Source organism: Erythranthe guttata, chromosome 4 (assembly GCF_056151865.1).
Source record: "Erythranthe guttata isolate IM_541 chromosome 4, IM_541, whole genome shotgun sequence".
Taxonomy (NCBI): domain Eukaryota; kingdom Viridiplantae; phylum Streptophyta; class Magnoliopsida; order Lamiales; family Phrymaceae; genus Erythranthe; species Erythranthe guttata.
The window spans coordinates 17,850,570-17,870,151 of record NC_142536.1 but is presented as its reverse complement, the minus strand read 5'-3'; the positions used below and the strand labels follow the sequence as shown (position 1 = coordinate 17,870,151).

Sequence of the window (19,582 nt, the reverse complement as noted above, 5' to 3'; positions counted from 1 at the left end):
GGCATTTAGTCATAATAATTGAGGTAGGTGCTACATTAATTATACCCTATATATATATATATATATATATATATATAAATTACCCCACCTCCTACCCCAAGAACATTGGCAAAGCACATAATATATATTGGGATGACAGTGACTTTTTAACAGAAACGCATTGATTCTTCTTCCATCAACCTCTAAGGGTGGAATTAGTGTTATATTTATATATTACCAAATTCATTGAAATAGAATGACATTATATTCTTGACAACTTTTAGTCAAGTTTTCAACGATAATCATAGAGTACCACGTACCAGTTATACAGTACAAAAATTATCACTACGATTAGTATTTACATATTATTGATAAGCGAAAAAGGTGGATCCCGCCTTAGGGGGCCCCACAGGCCACACCACCTATGTTGAGAAACTGTGGAGGATGTAAACCACGGGATCTAAATCAACGGTCAGGAAGTAGGAGTTTACCAACCGATCAAACTAACAAGATGATGACAGTACATCAGTCAAATCCTTAACCAGTTGAGTTATACTTCAATACATTAGTCAAATCCTTATATTTATACTATCATATAATAATTTGCAAACTATATAAAAGACGTAAATCATAATAGATTAATCACGTGTGACAAGCTCGACGTAGCAAGGAATTAAAGATCAAGGATAATAAATTAATGAGACCACCCTCTCTCACTCCCCTAGCAAATTCAATACCCCAAACTTGAGGTAATGCACTTGATCATACTAAATGCACATTAATTTAATTTCATCAATGCTAATATATAATTCTTTATTTGGTTTTTTTTACAACCACATTTTTGCAATGAGCCAACTCCGTTCTCGTGCAATAACTCGCAACTCACACGAAATGTGCAGACTGCACTGGACAAAAAAATGTACATTTATTTAGCTTGATAAGTGTTAACAAATAATTTTCTTTATTTGTTTATTTTTACAACCAAATTTGTCCAATAAGGTAATTCCACTCTCGTGCAGTAACTCGTAAATAACACGAAAGGTGTTGATGGGCTTCCATCTATTGCAATATAGATTATGAGATATTTCTATTTGGGCCAAAGTTGAAGTTAAATGGGTCATTTACTCATTTATATAAATGAAAGGCCTAATTTGCAACAATTAAAAAGCGTTATATTCCTCATTGAGAGAGACAAAAGTTAAAAAGTGAGGAAACACGATTCTCTTTTAAGAAAAGGTAACGGGACAAAAACCAACCCGAATCTTCCAGCCTATACAAATATCCAACGGCTACAATTCAAACATGCAACTTGATCCAACGGCTCAAACGCCAAGATTTGAGTTTGATCTGAATCTCCACCTATACATACATACTATATACTCTATATAGTAGAGTGTGCTCTGTGTGTGTGTGTGTGTCTCACCTCTGCGTGGCGCGCGTGTGTGAAGAAATGGCATCGGTTTCAGCTTCGCCGGAGAAGGAAAAGGAGAACGGAAAGCCGTCGGAGGAGGCGGCGGAGACTAATAAGGTGAAGAAGGAAGCGTTAGGGTGGATAGAATGGATGATGGGGTGGTTCTACCTGGCTTACGAGATGCTGTTCCAGAGGATTGTCGCCAGCAATTTGCCCAATCCTATGCCCCTCCCTCCGATTAACGACCTCACTTTCGTCGTCACCGGCTCCACCTCCGGCATCGGCAAGGAAATCGCCAGGTTTTTCTCAATTTACTGCTTTTCCCAGCTTGTAATAATACATTTGTCCATTTCTTCGCAATCATCTCTTTTTTTTTCCTAGCTGTTATTGGATGGAATTAGGGTTCCTGTGGGTGACCGCGTGAGGATTGTTCTTTTTTAATTTATTTGGCGATTTTTTTTGGCTCGGCGCAGTAATTTATCTTTCAAAATTCATTTTGATTAGTCTGTGCTGATTACTGATATAGTCATGCGTTAACTGTGCTTCTTGGATAGGTATAATATGCTGGCGTCTGATTTAGGCAATCCTTGCTGATATTTTTTGATTTAGAAATATGCAATTTAAGTATGATGATTGAATCAGTATTTTGTAGCTTTAGGGTTTTAGATTGTGCTTATACCAAGTGATGCTTTGGATTCAAACTTAACTTATACGTGCTTTTTATGAATTCGTTTCTGGTTTCGTTATCGGGCAGGCAATTGGCTGAAGCAGGGGGGCATGTTGTGATGGCGGTCAGAAATACAAAGGCAGCTAATGACTTGATAAAGAAGTGGCAGGAAGATTGGTCCGGAAAGGGTCTTCCTCTTGATATTGAGGTACTCAACAGATTGAGTTTATCTTTGGATATTAAGTCATACTTAATCGCCCCCCCCCCCCCCCCCCCCCCCCCCCCCCAACAAAAAAAAAAAAAAAAACAAAAAAACTAGTAGGACCTCTAGAATTTCCTTGTTCTATGAACAATTCCTGTATTTGGAAACATACAAATTGGCATCAAATCTTTTACAGTTTTAGTTTAATACTAGTGATTCCACGGAAATTTAACTTATATATACGTTGCAGGTTATGGAACTTGATCTTCTTTCCCTGGATTCCGTTGTGAGATTTGCTGAAGCTTGGAATACACGTTCAGGACCTCTACATGCACTCATCAACAATGCTGGGATATTTTCCATTGGAGGTTTGTTTGTAAATAATCTACTGAAACTATACTACTCATAATTTTTCCCTTGTGGTTGCATTGATGTTGCCATTTTAATTTGTACCAATATGTTGATGCTTCTCCCTTTTTTTTAATCCTAGTTGAATTTATATAATCTTGTTCTGTTCAGAACCACAAAAAATTTCAAAGGATGGATATGAAGAACACATGCAAGTGAACCATCTGGCTCCGGCACTGCTTTCAGTATTACTTTTGCCTTCCCTTATTAGAAGCTCGCCAAGCCGTATTGTCAACGTGAATTCCGTTGTAAGTTGCGCAAGCACTATATATACATTATTTTTGTATTTCGACGTCAATTGGCATCTTTTCTTGATTCTAAAGAGGAATGATGTGGATTCATGGAACAAGTTGTTTATTTCTGGTGAGAAATATTTATGATGTCAATGCCCTTTACAGATTGAATTATGGTGGAGAGAAATATATTTGCAGTATCATTACATTTTGAACACAAAATACTGTTCCAACACAAGTGTCGAAAACTGTTTTTACTATGCATTTATGGTTATAGTTAACTGGCTGATGCAGAACTTCCATATTTCTTATTCCATTTAAACATTCCTTTAAGAGTCTCTAATGAAGAGTTAACAATTTGCACCTTAGTATAACTAAAAATTCCTCCAAATTAACCTGATTTGAAAAATTATTCGGTAATATTTTATAGATTACTGGGATGAAAGCTATAGTAGTGCCTTTTGCAGAACGAAGGCCTTCTTCATATCTTTCCTTTTATTATGTAATAGACAAAGGGTTTGTTATGGATTATCTAATTAACACTTTATAGTTTGTGGGAATAGAATCTCGTCACACTGTGGAAAGAATGATAGGCATGTTAGAGTGCAAGCCTATTAGTAGTTTCTACTTTCTTGTCAAATAGACAAGGAATTAATGTTGCATTCTTGAGAAGGTTAACAGACGTAAACCTCAAATTTTCAGCCTAGTGTTTAGCATGTTGGATGTCTTTGGATCATCCAAAATGCAGTAGTTCCATTCCTTTATCATGTGTTGTGATGTAACTTGGTGGTCAATCCTTACATTTACTTTTGCAACAACATTCTACTAGAACCTTAAATAACTTTAGCATTTGTTGATCCAGATTGCTGACAACATGTTTAATCGATATTTATTTTCTTGTCAGCTGCTCTTAAGCATGGAATAAATTAATCTGTTTGTATTTGTGCAGATGCATAGCTTAGGATTTGTAGATCCAGAAGATATGAATGTTACATCTGGCAAAAGAAAATATACTAGTCTGGTGGGATATACAAGCAGCAAACTAGCACAGGTGCACCCAAGTGATATCTTTAATTTTAGCAAGCGCTGCTTGGGCTTTAATAAAATTCTCTTTTCTTAAATTTCATCAATAATCGAGTTTGTAAATTGATTCAAGTTAGTGTCTGTGGCTTTGTGTACCATGTACCTCTGGGTATTAGTCTTTTAACGTAAATGCTTTTAGTACTCGCAAAATTAAATATTTATTGGGGCTGTGTGTTTGAAATTCCTCCGTTTTTTTTGGCACGATCCTTTACTAATGCCCTTTAGATATGTCAATGCAGATCATGTTTAGCAGTGTCCTGAATAAGAAACTTCCAACTGAAGCAGGGATAAATGTAGCATGTGTTTCTCCTGGAATAGTCCAAACGAATGTCGTAAGTTTCCGACATGTCACAAGATTTTGGCATGGTCCTTATCATCCAAAATTAGACAACCTAATTATATGGTATCATCTAATAGTTTGTTACACTTCTCCAAAAGTATGATAAGTCACATTGGAGTCTTGAATTTGTAAATGCAGGCTAGGGATCTTCCGAAGATTGTTCAAGCTGCATACCATTTAATCCCATACTTCATTTTCAGCCCCGAAGAAGGTAAATTGCCAGAAAGTTATAGCTACTGCAAACACGACTTTCTTAAATCTGATTTAATTTGTTATAAACTGAGATAACATTTTATTCGAAAACAATTTCCCGCGAGTAGGGTATATGAAGCAGCACCTTGTTACATTGTGCAGGCTCTAGAAGTACACTATTCGCAGCAACCGATCCCCAACTAGTGGAATACTGTGAGTCCCTAAAGACAGAAGATTGGCCGGTTTGTGCTTTCATTAATCACGATTGCCGCCCCGCAAATCCTTCCGAGGAAGCACACAATGTCGAAACTTCAAACAGGGTTTGGGAGAAAACACTAGAGCTGATTGGCTTGCCCTCAGATGCTGTAGAAAGGCTTATAGAGGGGGAACAGGTGAATTGCAAATACGGCTCATCTTAATAGTACTGTTTTACGTGAAATGTTATATTAGTTTTATTAAAACTAATTCTTGTGGTTGGGTCGAAACAAGGAATTTTATCTTGCTGCTTGGTTACACGTCTCTGAGAGAGATATCTCTATATCCGGATTTTCTTGTTTCGATGATTTTTGTGTTTGTATGGATTAGCACTAATGCAGAACTTACATTGGCCAGTTTCATACTTGGTGTTAGGAGAAACATATAAGAAAGGAAAACATCTTTTATGTGGGCATGAGTTCCCAAATACGAACTCGTTTGATTATGGAAGATATTTTTTCAACAGATCTTGCACTTCGTTGAAACTATGACCCAATTTGGGCACGTTTAGGAAGTGCCCGAACTGACTCGACTTTAGGGCATTAAATTGCAGAGCCCACATCTTCTGTTCGATAGGGGTGGATTGCTTTTGTGAAGCAATAAGACGAGCATCGAGTATCTTTTTTAAAATTTTCCTTCTTGGGGCCGATTTATGTAGTAACAAACAAAACACGATGTTGTCTTCGTTCATATACGATTTTAGTCAACAACAACGCGTAGTAACGAAGCAGAAAGCGTTGTAATCTACACACATTACAAACACCAAATAACAATCATACTATTGGGACAACTTGCAAAATTATAAATTGTTATGTAAATGCGTTCATTACGGCAAAAATAAAAATAAAAATACAAACACTCAAACTCTAGAAACGGAATATTGAATGGGTGATCACAAGGATATCTCTAACAAGATAATAAATTGTCGAAACACAATACCCTACTGCAAGATTTCTCCAAATCGTGCAATTCAAAGAGAAAAAAAAGGGATGATCAAAACTCCAACAATGAATAACAAATTTTACTGTAGTATTAGGGTTTAAATTTGGGGTAAAACTAATTTTCAACAACTATGCAATTTGTTAAGAACAAGAAATCGGACGTTGAATATATGGTACACAACGGCTCTAAACAACAATAGGAGTTTGTCGAAACTTCTCCTCCTCTTTCTTCTTTCTGTCTTTTCTCATCGTTGGTTTATGTTGCGAGAATTCAGAACATTGTGATTTACAGTGATTTTAAATATAAAGTTACTATTGTCTGAAAACATTCATCTGAACAAATAAACACTATTAAAAAACATTTAGAGGAAAATGAACAAATAAATATTATTAAAAAATGTGTTCGGTCATAATACGTTTTATGCGCGGTAGCATTTTTTAAAATGGAAAAAAAAAAGTGTACTTGTAATAATAATATAAAGTGATGGTCTCGTAGTATATGAAACTAAACAAAATAGATTTATGAGCTAGGAAAAAAAACTAGTATCATTCTCTTTTAGGGTATATTACGAAAAAAAACTCTTGTTTGCATAGTTACAACTTACAAGCACCCCTTAACTATGTACTATTTTATAAAAGAATCCCTTATATTGATAAAGTATGGGTGTTTATTCAGTAAAATTGTACACAAATTGCGGGGTACGCCACAATTTCATACTGTTTAACGCTTGGTTCGAAAATAACTGAATTACCAAAATTTTATTAAAAATATTTAAAATTTTGATTTCTTTTTTAATTAATTTTAATTTAATTACTAATATTACATATAGCAACTTAAATGTTAATTTTTTTTTAACCAATCAAGATGGATCTTTTGGTAATTATACCTTACCTTGAGGGTAACTTTAATTTGACCAACTCTTTTAATATATATCTCAATAAATAGAGAGAGAGAGAGAGTCCTTTGTTGTATGCCGTGTAATAAAGAGGAAATCAACTCTGAAAGAAGTAATACAGTAATACAGTAGTAAGTAAATACTGCCTTAACTTGCTTCCATTTCCCAAGAAACCATAGGCATAGTTTGTATTAGTAGTAGTAGCAGTGCATTCAATGTTCGTACGGGCATAACAGTCCACGTGTCATCCATTCATTGGCCAGCACTCAAATCATTCTTAGCGGGGACTTTAATTTACTACCCCCACCCCCCACCCCCTCCTTAAACATCTACTCACCTTTGTCTCTTCTACATACAGACACACACCTCTGCTTCTTCCCCAACATACACACTAATAATCCCTTTTGCACACTCACTGTGTGTGTCCCTGTGTGTGTTTCTGCATTCTTGAAAAAGGGTTTCTTCTTTCTTGAATCTTCCTACCCTAAACCAGAAAGAGGTATGTATGCATCACCTTCAACATGTTATACTCTTTTCTTTCATGCAAATTGTCATGCTGTTTTGTGTGTGTGTGTGTTTTCTTCCCAAAGAATGAAGAAAAATCTAGCACCCCTTTTCCCCCCTCTTCCATTTTCTCTATCAAGAATTAGATTTCATCCTTATTTGCTGTTCTTTGTGTGTGTGTGTGTGTGTGTGTGTGTGTGTGTGTGTGTGTGTGTGTTTCTTGATTCTTTGGGAAGAAAATAGACACTCAAAAAAAACTAAAACACACACACAAGAGAAAATATAAGGGGGGAGAAAAGGGTGTTTTCTTCCCAAGGAGAAGTGATTTTAGTTTAGTGTCAAGAAATTAGTGTATATAATATAATATAATTTGATGTTGATTAGTGATAATGGTTCATTAAATGTGTACTAATCACTTCACTTCAGTTCTTGATGTTTAGGATTGGTGCCATTTATAGCACACTGTCACTCTTCTTATTCATTTATGGGTCATATTGTATGTTTACTATCTTCCGTATTATATATGCAGCTATTTAATTAATATGGTGGTGGTGGTGGTTTAAATACTGTAGGGTACCCTGTGTTTCTTTATTATTACTACTTGTGTGGTGAAATATAATGGTGGCAAAGGCTGAGAAAAGTGGTGGTGGAGAGGCTGCCGCGGCGGCGGCGGTTGCGGTGGTGGTGGGTGAGCCGTCAAATCATCATCATCATCATCTATCACGTCGCCACCGAAGAAGCTTCGTCAACAAACCTTCTTGGCTTCTCTGCACCATTGCTGGTACACACACACCATTCATTACTTTCTCTCACTACAACACTATTTTGTCTTTTTCTTCTTTTTTTTTTTTTTGAGAAAAAACACAGTAACACTATTTTGTCGGTGTAGTTAATAATTCACCAATTATTTATTTTATTTATCCTCAACTTAAATATATATAATCACGTGATTCAATACTATAATTACTAATATTATTATAATTCACAAATTTCATCAAAAATAGCATGAAAATCCCCTTACTTTTTTCTTGGATATGTTCAAATTTCAAAACAATGTGAAAAAGCAGAAATAGTAGTAGTAGTATTCACTCTTCACCATGAAATTAGAAAGGTGAAAAAGTCCAAGAAAGAAAAAAGATTAGATTTTTATTTTTTGTTTTTTTGAATTTAAATTTGGGGGGGGAATGTGGGCCCAAGATGGTGGTTTAGAGGCAAGTGCTTTTCTGATGTACCCATCTTTCCCTGTATTTGGCTTTGAGTAAAACAACACTGTGATATGTCACTTTCAAACCCTATGTAAAAGAGCAGCCCCCAGAAAGGTTCTCTTTCATAAAGCTGCAATCTTTACCAATTTTTTGCATATTTTCTGAATTTACAACCAACCCCCCTTTTTTTTTGTGTTTGAAATTTGAACCCTTTGGCCAAAATACAGATACCCTTTTGTTGATTGATTGATTGATGCCGTGTAGCAGATAGACTATGATTTGATTCTCTGGTTTTGTAGACTTCAAAATTCAAACACTCATCAGTCATCACCCCCCCTATTCTCCCATGTGGTCTGCCCCCCCATTGCCATGTCAGCTTCTTGCCTGTTTTAATGTAATAATAATCTTGGCCTTTTGTTATCCATTTCACTGCAAGAAGGAATAAGTAAAAAATAAAACAATGTTAAATCAAGAATCAAGAAAACATGGTCTAGTTTGTGGTCCTTATACCCATATACATTTGAAATAAACCTGCAATAATTCAGAAAATTATTGATAGGTCCACACCGAAACTTATCTCGATTCTATTTGAATTTCAAAATGAGGTCTTTATATGGGGACCGACCGAAAAAAACTGTTTCTGAAATCCAAATTCTCAATAGTTATATTGCAGAAAAGACCAAACACGTCATTTAATGCCATTTTTATATTCCGATTTTCAACAGATTTGGACGAGAGGATGAAAATGCTGACGATGAAAAAAATACCTAAACAGAGCAGCCCCGACAGTTTTGCCGCACGAGCCAATTCCTACTACCACGAGCGCCCTCAGCTGTTGTCGTTACTCAACGAACTGTACAACAGCTACCTCTCTTTGGCCGACCGTTACTGTCAGTCACTCTCCAAGAACCACCACCAGAACCGCCAGCAAGACCGCCGCAGCCGATGCTCCTCCCCGATTCCGATCTTGAATTTTGATGATGAATACACTGGAGAAGTTATTGATTCGGATGCCGAGAGTTCACTGTCTTTCCAGACTACTCAAACTGTATCCCCTGTAAAAGCCAAAGCTAAAGAAACGGACATTGATATGGTGATGGCAGATTTAGTTATGAAAAGTGTGGAGTACGATATTGTTCTAAACGAGCTTACAGTGGTGGAGAAGAGGTGGGGCGAGTCGTCTAGGAAAATGGAGCTGCAGAAGAACCTGTTGGATGTGCTGGATTCGGAGAGGCTGATTCTGCTGAACGACAACGCCACGCTGGCGTACAGGGTGGCGGCACTGGCGGAGGAGAACAAAGGGCTGGCTTCTGAATCGCTGTTCTTGAAGAGGAAGGCTGCTGAGCTGGCGAGGTGCGTGCTGAAGACGAGAGAGGATCATAGGGTTTGCATGCTGAGTAGGAAAATCGAGGATCTGCAGGGGCAGATTTACGGGCTGGAGAAGAGGAATAAGGAGTACTACGAGCAACTTGTGAAACAAGAAGAGAAGAACGTGTCCTCCAAGAAGAGCGGCAAGGGTGGAGAAGAGGTGAATTTGGAGGACTGTTTTCAGGCAAGGGGCGGTGGTGGTGGTGCGAGTCTCCGTAAATACTTTAGCTTCAAGGTGAAGAAGGTTGGCGGTGGTAAAAACGGCGGTGGTAAGAGCGGAAAAGGTGGTGGTGAAGAAGGTAGAAGGGGTTTGAAGTTGTGGGATAAGGTTAAGAAGTTCGATTTGCTGTTCCCTTGTGGCCCACAGTTCGATCTTGCAAGTTCTTGAAACAAAAGAAGCAACACTGCAAAACAATTTCAAGATGACAAACAATAGCATAGTATTTTGCTGATTTATATCAATATATGTAATATTATATAACAGTTTAATATATGCTCTATTCTGATATTATACATGCAGAAAATGAAGCCATGTCTTATTGCCCACTGTTCTGTTTTCATGCTTTTAAATTACACACTTTAACGGCATGCGTAACGACAGATGTGTATAAACGGTGCTAAAAGTTGACCGTTATGTGTATAACCACAATTACAGACAATCTAATATTTTTTACGAAATCTTGATCAGAAACCATGCTACTCCCATCACTTGTGCGGTTACAGATAGACCACAGCAGTATGTGCCGACTTCACATGTCAAAATGATGAGGCAGTATACCGATACTCTATTAGATGACGAATGAGAAATTGCAATATATTGGCACATTATATTCTATTAGTTATTTCCTTTACACAATTGTTCGATAACCAACCCCAACGTAAAGCCGAATTCAAGCCAAGTCTGCAGGAGCTAGTTTCTCCTGAAGCTTTGCAATTCTAGCCTGAAACGGAAAAAAACGGCTAGTACTTTAAACATCTTAGAATCAGAACCCAACTAAACAAGAGACACAACTTAAACACTAATGATATCACAACTGCAAAGTGAATATTACGTACCCATTCAGAAAACTGTTGTGGTTCAGAGGCTTACTTAAGACGAATGTAAATATGCTATAAATACCTTGAACGATTTGGAACGACGAATGGATGGGTCTAAATCTAAAGCAATTGAATACGACTCCTCAGCAGCATCGAATTGTTCCATAACCATAAAAACATCACCTTCGCAAATATAAGCCTGTAATATGAGACCGACGAATATTAGCATGACCACCTGGACTCGAAGATTGGACAACTATTCATTTGATCAGATAGAGACTTGATGAATTCATTTGTCACATTTATTTTCGTTACAGGCAAGAGAATAAACATCTTTTTCTTCCATTTAGCAAATCCCCGTGGCGGTTATTGCCTCTTATTGAACAAACAAACGCTGGAGGGTCAAGAACAACAACATTATCTTATCTTTCAAGAAAAACTAAACCACCATCCATAATAGCTTTTTAGAGTTGTGAATTTGACGTTCGATTTGGAAACTTTGCAAGTCGAGAAAAGTAAATATCCCGCCTCTACAGACAGCCTGACAAACAGTTATACTTGCCTCGGGATAGTAACGTGCAAGAGCCAAAGCCTGCTTAGCATCTTCAAGTGCTCCATTTACGTCTCCCACAGCCAACCTCGCAGCAGACCTGATAAAACGACATTTATATGACCATTACAATGCAATCGAAATTTAAAAAAAAAATAAAAAAAATTTGCTTGCAAGTCGAATAAATGAGTTTCTGCGTGAAGGTGGCTTCATCAGGAAAAACCTATTCAGCAAGAAAAAGCAAACGAACTTCCCAAATAAAGTAACGATACTGCGAATCGCATTAATTGGAGCAACAATCAAGACAGTGTGCTACATGTTCGAAATTCTCATTTTATCGTAACTCATAACACCATAGAGACTGTAAAAGTGAAATCTCCACAAACCTGTCCTTGTATATCATATGGAGACCGCCAAATGGTTTGAGATCTACAGCCTGCAAATACAACGTGTATAGTCGAATCAAAAGTTCGGCGTTTCACTCGTATGAGAAACTAGGTAACAATCCAGAAATAATGGCATAAAAAAGAGCAAATCTTTATTCTTATAATCAATACATCAACCAGTCATTTTCTCTTCTACACCAAAAAACACCATACCTGCGAGAGTAAACTATAAGCCAGAGAGAAATCGCCTCGGCCCATCTCATCTTCAGCTCTCTTCCTCAACGCCAACGCCTCCAAACACCTACTCACACTACTCGCCGCCGCTTCGCCGGCGGCATTATCTTCAACCCCGCCGCCGCAGACGACGGACATCACACCGGCGGCCTTGGTTGGGGTCCCACAGTGCGACACAAAAGTAGGCCCCGGCAGAACTACAATATTGGGACCCGACCCGCAACGCGCGAGGCACCCGCACGAGTTCACCGTGACGAACGGAGGGGCGATTCCGGAGAGTACTTGCAGAGTGTCGGAAGAGCCTTGCTTTCTGCATGGCTTGTCTGTACACACTCTTATTTCGACCTTTTCCGATGACGATGCTTTGGCTGTAGTACTGTAAGCTTGTTTTCTTGTACGGGTAGTTGAAACGAGAAGTAAAGAGGAGGCGGAAATGTTGGTGGTAGCCATCATCACCCACCTTTGAGAAATTGGGGAAATTAGGGCTTCATTTGGGGCTGACAGAAGATACGACGTCGTATCGAAGATATTTTCTCTTCTCCCTCTTGTACAAGAATTTAATGTAGTACAATTTATTTTAAATAATAATAATAAAAATAAAAAAAGGAATACAAAAAAATAACTATGTTGAATATGCATTTTGTATCTAATATCAAGTCTATATAAAATAAAAAGAATACATACAATTTTAAGATGTGCAATATATATAAAATAAAATTCAAAATTAGAGCAAAAAGTATCAAAACTAGCATTTTTATATTCCATTCAGTTTTCACAATCTCTACCAAAAAATAATTTATCAAGACTCAGTCACCAAGGGCATTCTTGTCTTTGTCATCATCATTAGCAGCAATGCATGCTTCCTCTGGTAATCTGAAGCTTAAACAGTACATTGCCTGCCCAAATATATACAAATCCATTACCACCTTAAACAAAAAAAAAAAAAAAAAAACTAACATTATTTCATGCTAACAAAAAACTCGACTGTCGCATGGTACCTTGTTTGGCGCAACGTCTCTAACCCTGTAGAATACTGGATCTCGTATACTAGCACCCAATGCAGCCTCTGCCTTCTGAATAGCACCACACGAAAATCTAACTTTAGACGGATAAAAAACAGAGTATTGTTGTTTCCTATACGAAGAAACTTTCACTTACTGCTTTTATTAAATCATCTGTCTCTGTTGATCTCATGAAGCAATAGCAGTGAATCCACGGCAGAGAGCCTTTCCAGTGTTTTCTGTTGATAAGACCTCCCAAAGCATCTGTCGAATGTATATTCATTAATCATATATATATATATATATATATATATATATATATATATATATATATATATATATATATATATATATATATATATATATATATATATATATATATATATAAATATATATATATATATAACAGACGAAAAGTTACCTAGAAATTCTAAAGCAGAGGCAGGAAGGTTCATTATGACATGATCAATGTGCTCCCATGGCTTTGCAACGAAAGGCTGAGATCCTCCAGCGTGCTTATTCAACACTCGTTTCTTTCTTTCAGGCATGCAAATGTCGGTACAGTTTGCGCTTCCACTCTCTACTGGAAGATATTGCAAATATTAGATGTAATTCATCATTTGAATCCATTATCAAAGGAGCGCAAATCAATAATTTCCTCCAAACCCCACATACCTTCAGATAAATTTTCGGAACGCCTTTTTACAGCGGCAGAATTCGCATCTTCTTTCGCCTTCAACTGCTCATGACTTTCACAACGAGCACCGTTTTTATCCGGAATTACTTCCATAGAACCTTCAATGGAACCCGACTCTTTTTGCGAGGTTGACTGCATACCTTTGTCAGAAGTATTTGAGATTGCTACATTGGATTCTAGCGAACTTTCTTCGCTTGAAAGCACTTCCATTACCGAACAAATGAATTTCCGTGCATCAGAATTGTACGCACGGACTAGATTAGCAACCTTGTTAATTTTTGCATTAATCTCCAGATAACGAATGCTATCCGGATTTAAATCATTTGCGTATACTCGGCATCCTTTTTGTGCTGCTGGAATAGCAAACGGACCAATGCCGGCAAACATATCACAGACGATATCGCCAGCCTGGAACTTCGAGATTAGCCTTATATGCTCGTGTTCCAATCTAGAATTCCAATAGACCAAGCCATAATCTAGTTTGAAAACTGCTCCATACTGCTTTACCTCTGTAACCAAATTATCGTCTCCTGCTAGTATTTCAAACTTTGGCACGCGAAACTCGTTCGATATTGCTCCAACTTTATTGACAATGGTCTTTATTCGCGGATAGTTTTTCTGTGAATGAAAATAAAAGGCCAATTTAAGGCAGAGATTCTCGGACTATTACAACCACCCCTGAGTTATGGTCAAATTACGAAAAAACCCCTCATGTTTGGATAATTACATCTACCCCTCAACTATGAATTTTCTTACACCTTCACCATTATGGTGTCAAATTCAACATAATCATCTAGATTCCGTGAAATATTCTCTAGTTTGTACTTGTTTTGTTTCCAAAAATACAGTTTTTGATGCACTACAATCTGATATATACAAGCCAAAAAACACATCTTATGATCATCTTGCTTCAAAATGTGGAGTTCGAATGGGATAAAACGGCTACAAAATTGAGAATATTCCATATAATCTAGAGGATTCCACTAAATTTGAAGCCGCAAGGGTGGACGTGTAAAAAAATCTATAATTGAGGGGTGGTTGTAATTACCCAAACAAGAAGGGGTTTTTCCTAATTTGACCATTCCTCAAGGGGGTGGTTGTAATTTACCCTAATTCAAATCATATCAGTTCATTGATAATCTAATCCTCGGTTATGCCAGTATAGTAGCACTTTCTATCTATACGAACAAGCATGTAACAAATTGAGTTCATTCAAGTATATTATTGTAATTCCTCCTCTTAACATTTCAAATAACGGAGAATTCACATTTCCCCAAAAGAATTATTTGATTCAATTCACTTGACTACAATGAAAATTTGTAGTCAGATAGCTAATAAAAGAAAATTTGTGGCCAGCATAAATACGTACATCATAGATAACTTTTGCGATAACATCCTTGTACGGGAGTAATTCATCATTAATATTCAGATGGGCAATGTGACCTGCACGAAAATTAAAGTGCAAAGTACAATCATTAACCGAGACTTCAAACAGAGAACCAAGAAATTACAAGCTGCAACCTCCAATCAAAAGAAGGCTACTAACTAAGCAATAGTCAAACCCTAAAACAAGTGCTGAAAAGAAAACATCCCAGAAATATTTGGAAACGAAAAACAACACAGAAAATATGAACTTGACGATAAATAGCGGGCTAACACATAAAATACTTAACTATTGTCTCAAATGATGAAGGCACTTCGATCCCAGTCGGCAGAATCTGCTTCAAAATATGGTCTAGAACACAGTTATTAAGAGGAAACGTCAATATCAGTTAATCATAAATAAAGCGTTGTCAAATCCAATATTATCATACTGCATAATCATCAGAACGAAATAAAACTTGTAACGCAAGTGTGAGTGACCCAATGTTCAATTTCATGTAAACTTATATCAGACTCCAGCAACGTTAAATTCAGAAAGGTCGACGAGTTAAAACAAAATAAATAAGCTCATTACAAAATCTGAAATTCAAGACAGATATAGCTTTTTTATTTATTTATTAATGAACGAAAAAATGATAGATGTAATAGTTTAACATGCTAAATCACCATAATATCAAAATTACATCCCAAATAAAGTTTTTTTTCAAAAAAAAAAAGAGTGACAATCATGATAAATCACCTCTTCAAAAAAATTGTTCCTTTTACTTCTTAGAGCCTCAAAGTTTGGGCAGAGAGACGAGAGAAATCAAGATAAACAATACATTGCATGTAAAACCGAGTGTATAAATCATGAAAGCATAGGAACCGTTTCCTACCAGTTACCCTGAGTTCTATTGAATATTCACAAAGAAGCATTAATACGTAAAAACGATACTTCCATTTAGAGATAATAAGCACTAATTGGGTATGCATAAAGTGAATGAAGTACCTGCACTCCAATAGGAATAACCGAGCGTAAACGAATAAGGAACTACTTGAATCTCAAAGAGCTCTTTCAACTCATCAACTTTACTAATTGGAATTTCCGATAAATCTGTCAGTATTACAAATAAAACACAAATCCACAGTGTTACATAAGAATATAAGACAAAGATTTCTCCAACAAACAGTACTAGCTAAAAAAAATGGTACCAGGATTCTGAATTTTCTCCGATAATATCATGTATCGATTCTTATCAGACGTTGGATCTTCTGTAACAGGTTTGACGCGTGGCTTGTCAAGTAAGTATCTTCAGCAAAAGATTTGAACAAAAAAAAAGATAGTTAGACAATGCTGCATCAAAATTTCAGGAGAGTTGAGTTTAAACAACGCAGACTTCACTATTTATTACATACCCATTGAGAACTCGAGTTGCGAGCTTGCAATGCTCGCGTGGAAGTCGAAGTGCCAACAAATTCAACTCCACGTCGAATTTTTTCTCGTCCAACATTTCAACCATAATCACTCAAATTTCGTAATAATCCGAGTTAGAAAGTTGGTCTGGAGAAATCCGAAAATATAATGGAGTCAGAAAGCGGAAACTATAATGGAGTAAGAAAGCTTAGTTCTTGCAATCTACGCACCGGTCGTTTTCACCGCCGCCGGCGAAAATTAGGGTTTCTTTTGCCCCGGCAAAAATTAGAACTGCTGTAACGCTTCTAATTTGGGGGTTTCTTCTATTTTTCTCGCCGCTTATGCCCTACTCTATAAATGAATAAATTCCAGATTAAATTGTATTAATTTAATATAATATTAAATTATCAAATTAATAATTTAACTTATTTTTACATCATGACTCAGAACAAAATTATTATTTAAGCAAAATTATTAATTTATCCTAATTTTACTGTAAATGTGACATGGGAGTTCAAATTAAAATCATATATTTCATATTTGTCCCTTTAATAAGGGAGAGGGAGAAAAATAGTTGCTTTATAATGAAATGTGTCCTATGATCACATTCATACAATTGTACACAATGACAATTCATAATTGAATGAATGCTATATTATCAATAATAAATAAATCAACAATTATTACAATATGATCATGAAAAATGCTACATAAACTCTACTTCTATAGCCACATTTAAAATTAATAATAATAAATAACAAAAAAAAAAAATTGATTTATAGTGTAGGCTTTCTGTTCCAGGACAAGTAGGTTGGATCCCCCAAAGGCCTGCATCAAGACAACACAACATTCTTTCATCTCCAAGAAAACAAAACAAATTAAGGTAAATTATTGCCAATCCCTAAGGTAAGGTCAAATTACGAAAACCCTCTTCTGTTTGGATAATTACAACCAACTCCTCAACCATTCTTATGGTGTTAAACTCAACATAATCTTCTAGATTCCGTTGAATGTTCTCTAGTTTGTATTCATTTTGTGCAAAAATATAATTTCTGATGGACCACAATCTGACATTTACAAGCCACGTAACACATCTTATGATCATCTTGTTTAAAAAAAATGGAGCTCGAAAGGGGGAAAACAAATACAAACTGGAAAATATTTCACATAATCTAGAAGATTCCACTAAATTTGACACCGCAAGGATGAACATGCAAGAAAATTCATAGTTGAGGGATGTGGTAGTAATTATCCAAACATGAGGGATTTTTTTTTTTCCATAATTTTAACCTTACCTCAGAGTGGCTGTAATTTACCAAACAAATTAAATATAACTGTCTTATTAGAACACTAATGTAATTATTAATTACCTTGGTTTAAGTATATAGAGGAGAGAGAAAGCAAGAGCAAAGAACAAGCTAGCTCCACCAACTGTCAAATACATCCTCCCCAAGAAATCATTTTTCCCGCCAATCCATGTCACAGTAGACATCACCAATTTCTTCCTCCCATCAAATGCATAAGTGTTGTAATTGTTTTCGATCACAACCGTAATCTTATCGTTCGCTTCGAGGTCCGTCTCGATTTTCCCGTATAATTTTCTGAAACTGGGCAGTGCCGCTGTCCTCATCCACACAATAAGATCCTCTTGCTCGCTCAACTATTAATATTCCCAAACAAAAAAAATAAAATAAAAATTAATTGGCGGGAAAATGATTAGTATACGAGAGAATTATGAGTAATAGTGTTGGTTACTAACGGGTATGGTTTCGTTCAGTTTTGCGCCGCCGATCAAGCCGTGGCTTTGGAAGTTTTTCGGGTAGACGTTGGCTCCGAATTTCTTGGTTCGATCGCTTGTCCAGGCAATGTTCTTTTTGTTTACGGTTAAGGAGTTGTCGTTTCTTGAAAATTTGTAGGTATCGTTGAATAAACTCCAAGCAACGAGGCCGCATGGAACTATGGGCTCGTTGTTGCTGTCGACCGCCTCTGGTTCGCAGAGCTTTGTCATGTACTCGTTTTTCGGGCTCCATAGCTGATGATCACTTCTACTTTTTACATATCTGCACCAAAAAAAAAATTAAAAATTTATTTATTTTTCGAGAAAAAGAACAACTTTTGGAAGATTAAAATGGATCCTAGTACTAATTACCGACGATGGTTTTGGTAGAAATTGTCTAGCTGATAGTACACGAAAATCGGGTGCTTCATCTTCTTTGGAACCTATGTCGAAAAACACAGATACCATAAAAATTCATCAAAATCGACATTAAGGAAACAATACATCGTACGTTATAAGTAGGAATCGAGACTAGTTAATTACAATCAAAGTTCTGATGCAGGTTTTGTTTGTTTGGGCGTCTTGGATGAATCCAAGCTTTGATGACGTGGCAGGAATGCAATCCTCGTCGTAGCGGTCAACAACTTCGACAACCTAAATAATCGTATATGTCGAGCAAAGAACGGAGAAAAAAAAAAGTTGACGCACTTAATAAATAATAAGTTAAACAAAGTATGTCGAAAATATGATTATGTTTACATTTTGTGATGCAGAAAAGGAGAGTAGACCAATTGGAATGAAGATTATAGCAAGAGAGATGAGGATTCCTATAACCTGAAAAGAGATTGAGGAAAAAAAGAAACCATCAATAAAATTAATGATGTTGAAAATTTCAAGAAACATAATAACGAAGGATCAATTTTTTCACAGGCGCATTTCATCGAACACATACCAGACCGGGTGTTAGAATTGGCTTGCATGCTGGGAGTTCTTGCTGGGTAAACCTAGAATCTTGAAGAAACAAAAAAAAAACATGAAATTAACGAGGGAAGATCTTCGAATGTACATGAAAATGGAGAAAGATTGAATCACAATTGGGTCGAAATATTCAAGAAACGTACATTTGGGTTTCTTGGAATTCTTGGATGATCGATAGGATCCATCTTCAGAACCCATTGTGGGAAAGAAGAAAATTATGGTAGGAAAAACAGAAATAAAAATAATAATAATTGTATAAATTAAAAAGTTGGGTAAATTACGAAAACCACCATGAACATAGGCTAAATAACGAAAATACCCCGACCTATTCGTAATAATCAAAATCCCCATCTGATTAACTGTCGATCGGGTTTTTATCAGAGTCTATTTCCGGGAATAAAAAAAATCCGTGAAAAGTCACACTGTAAGGGGTTGGTGTAAGACCAAACCTCAGGGGTTTT

The 19,582-nt window shown here is 36.4% G+C and overlaps 5 protein-coding genes across 6 annotated transcripts; 2 read left to right on the top strand and 3 right to left on the bottom strand.

Moving 5' to 3' along the window:
- The first annotated feature begins 1,290 nt into the window (after window positions 1–1,290).
- LOC105950507 (dehydrogenase/reductase SDR family member FEY) lies at window positions 1,291–5,235 on the top strand. The gene is made up of 8 exons (XM_012973871.2): window positions 1,291–1,689; window positions 2,145–2,265; window positions 2,510–2,627; window positions 2,779–2,915; window positions 3,850–3,951; window positions 4,223–4,315; window positions 4,462–4,534; window positions 4,678–5,235. The coding sequence occupies exons 1-8, from the start codon at window positions 1,430–1,432 to the stop codon at window positions 4,932–4,934; spliced, it is 1,161 nt and encodes a 386-aa protein (XP_012829325.2). The 5' UTR covers window positions 1,291–1,429; the 3' UTR covers window positions 4,935–5,235.
- Window positions 5,236–6,775: 1,540 nt separating this feature from the next.
- LOC105950460 (Kinase interacting (KIP1-like) family protein) lies at window positions 6,776–10,230 on the top strand. The gene is made up of 3 exons (XM_012973823.2): window positions 6,776–7,106; window positions 7,684–7,892; window positions 9,042–10,230. The coding sequence occupies exons 2-3, from the start codon at window positions 7,730–7,732 to the stop codon at window positions 10,070–10,072; spliced, it is 1,194 nt and encodes a 397-aa protein (XP_012829277.2). The 5' UTR covers window positions 6,776–7,106; window positions 7,684–7,729; the 3' UTR covers window positions 10,073–10,230.
- Window positions 10,193–12,657, bottom strand: LOC105950461 (tetratricopeptide repeat (TPR)-containing protein). Its single transcript, XM_012973824.2, has 5 exons — window positions 11,872–12,657; window positions 11,659–11,708; window positions 11,285–11,372; window positions 10,805–10,921; window positions 10,193–10,625 (listed from the first exon to the last, which is right to left on the bottom strand). Exons 1-5 carry the CDS (start codon window positions 12,655–12,657, stop codon window positions 10,575–10,577), a joined length of 1,092 nt encoding a protein of 363 aa, XP_012829278.2. The 3' UTR covers window positions 10,193–10,574.
- On the bottom strand, window positions 12,531–16,718 carry LOC105950459 (S-adenosyl-L-methionine-dependent methyltransferases superfamily protein). 2 transcript variants are annotated; one of them, XM_088817116.1, is made up of 10 exons: window positions 16,369–16,718; window positions 16,165–16,262; window positions 15,962–16,066; window positions 15,265–15,325; window positions 14,960–15,035; window positions 13,569–14,208; window positions 13,315–13,476; window positions 13,051–13,157; window positions 12,891–12,965; window positions 12,531–12,788 (listed from the first exon to the last, which is right to left on the bottom strand). In XM_088817116.1, exons 1-10 carry the CDS (start codon window positions 16,470–16,472, stop codon window positions 12,699–12,701), a joined length of 1,518 nt encoding a protein of 505 aa, XP_088673242.1. In that variant the 5' UTR covers window positions 16,473–16,718; the 3' UTR covers window positions 12,531–12,698. The 2 variants fall into 2 exon arrangements, with proteins under 2 accessions (XP_088673242.1, XP_088673243.1); XM_088817117.1 differs by having other exon boundaries at window positions 13,315–13,473.
- Window positions 16,719–16,875: 157 nt separating this feature from the next.
- Window positions 16,876–19,483, bottom strand: LOC105950465 (ALA-interacting subunit 1). Its single transcript, XM_012973827.2, has 8 exons — window positions 19,265–19,483; window positions 19,096–19,154; window positions 18,903–18,977; window positions 18,687–18,797; window positions 18,516–18,586; window positions 18,126–18,426; window positions 17,737–18,026; window positions 16,876–17,194 (listed from the first exon to the last, which is right to left on the bottom strand). Exons 1-8 carry the CDS (start codon window positions 19,470–19,472, stop codon window positions 17,143–17,145), a joined length of 1,167 nt encoding a protein of 388 aa, XP_012829281.2. The 5' UTR covers window positions 19,473–19,483; the 3' UTR covers window positions 16,876–17,142.
- Window positions 19,484–19,582: the final 99 nt, after the last annotated feature.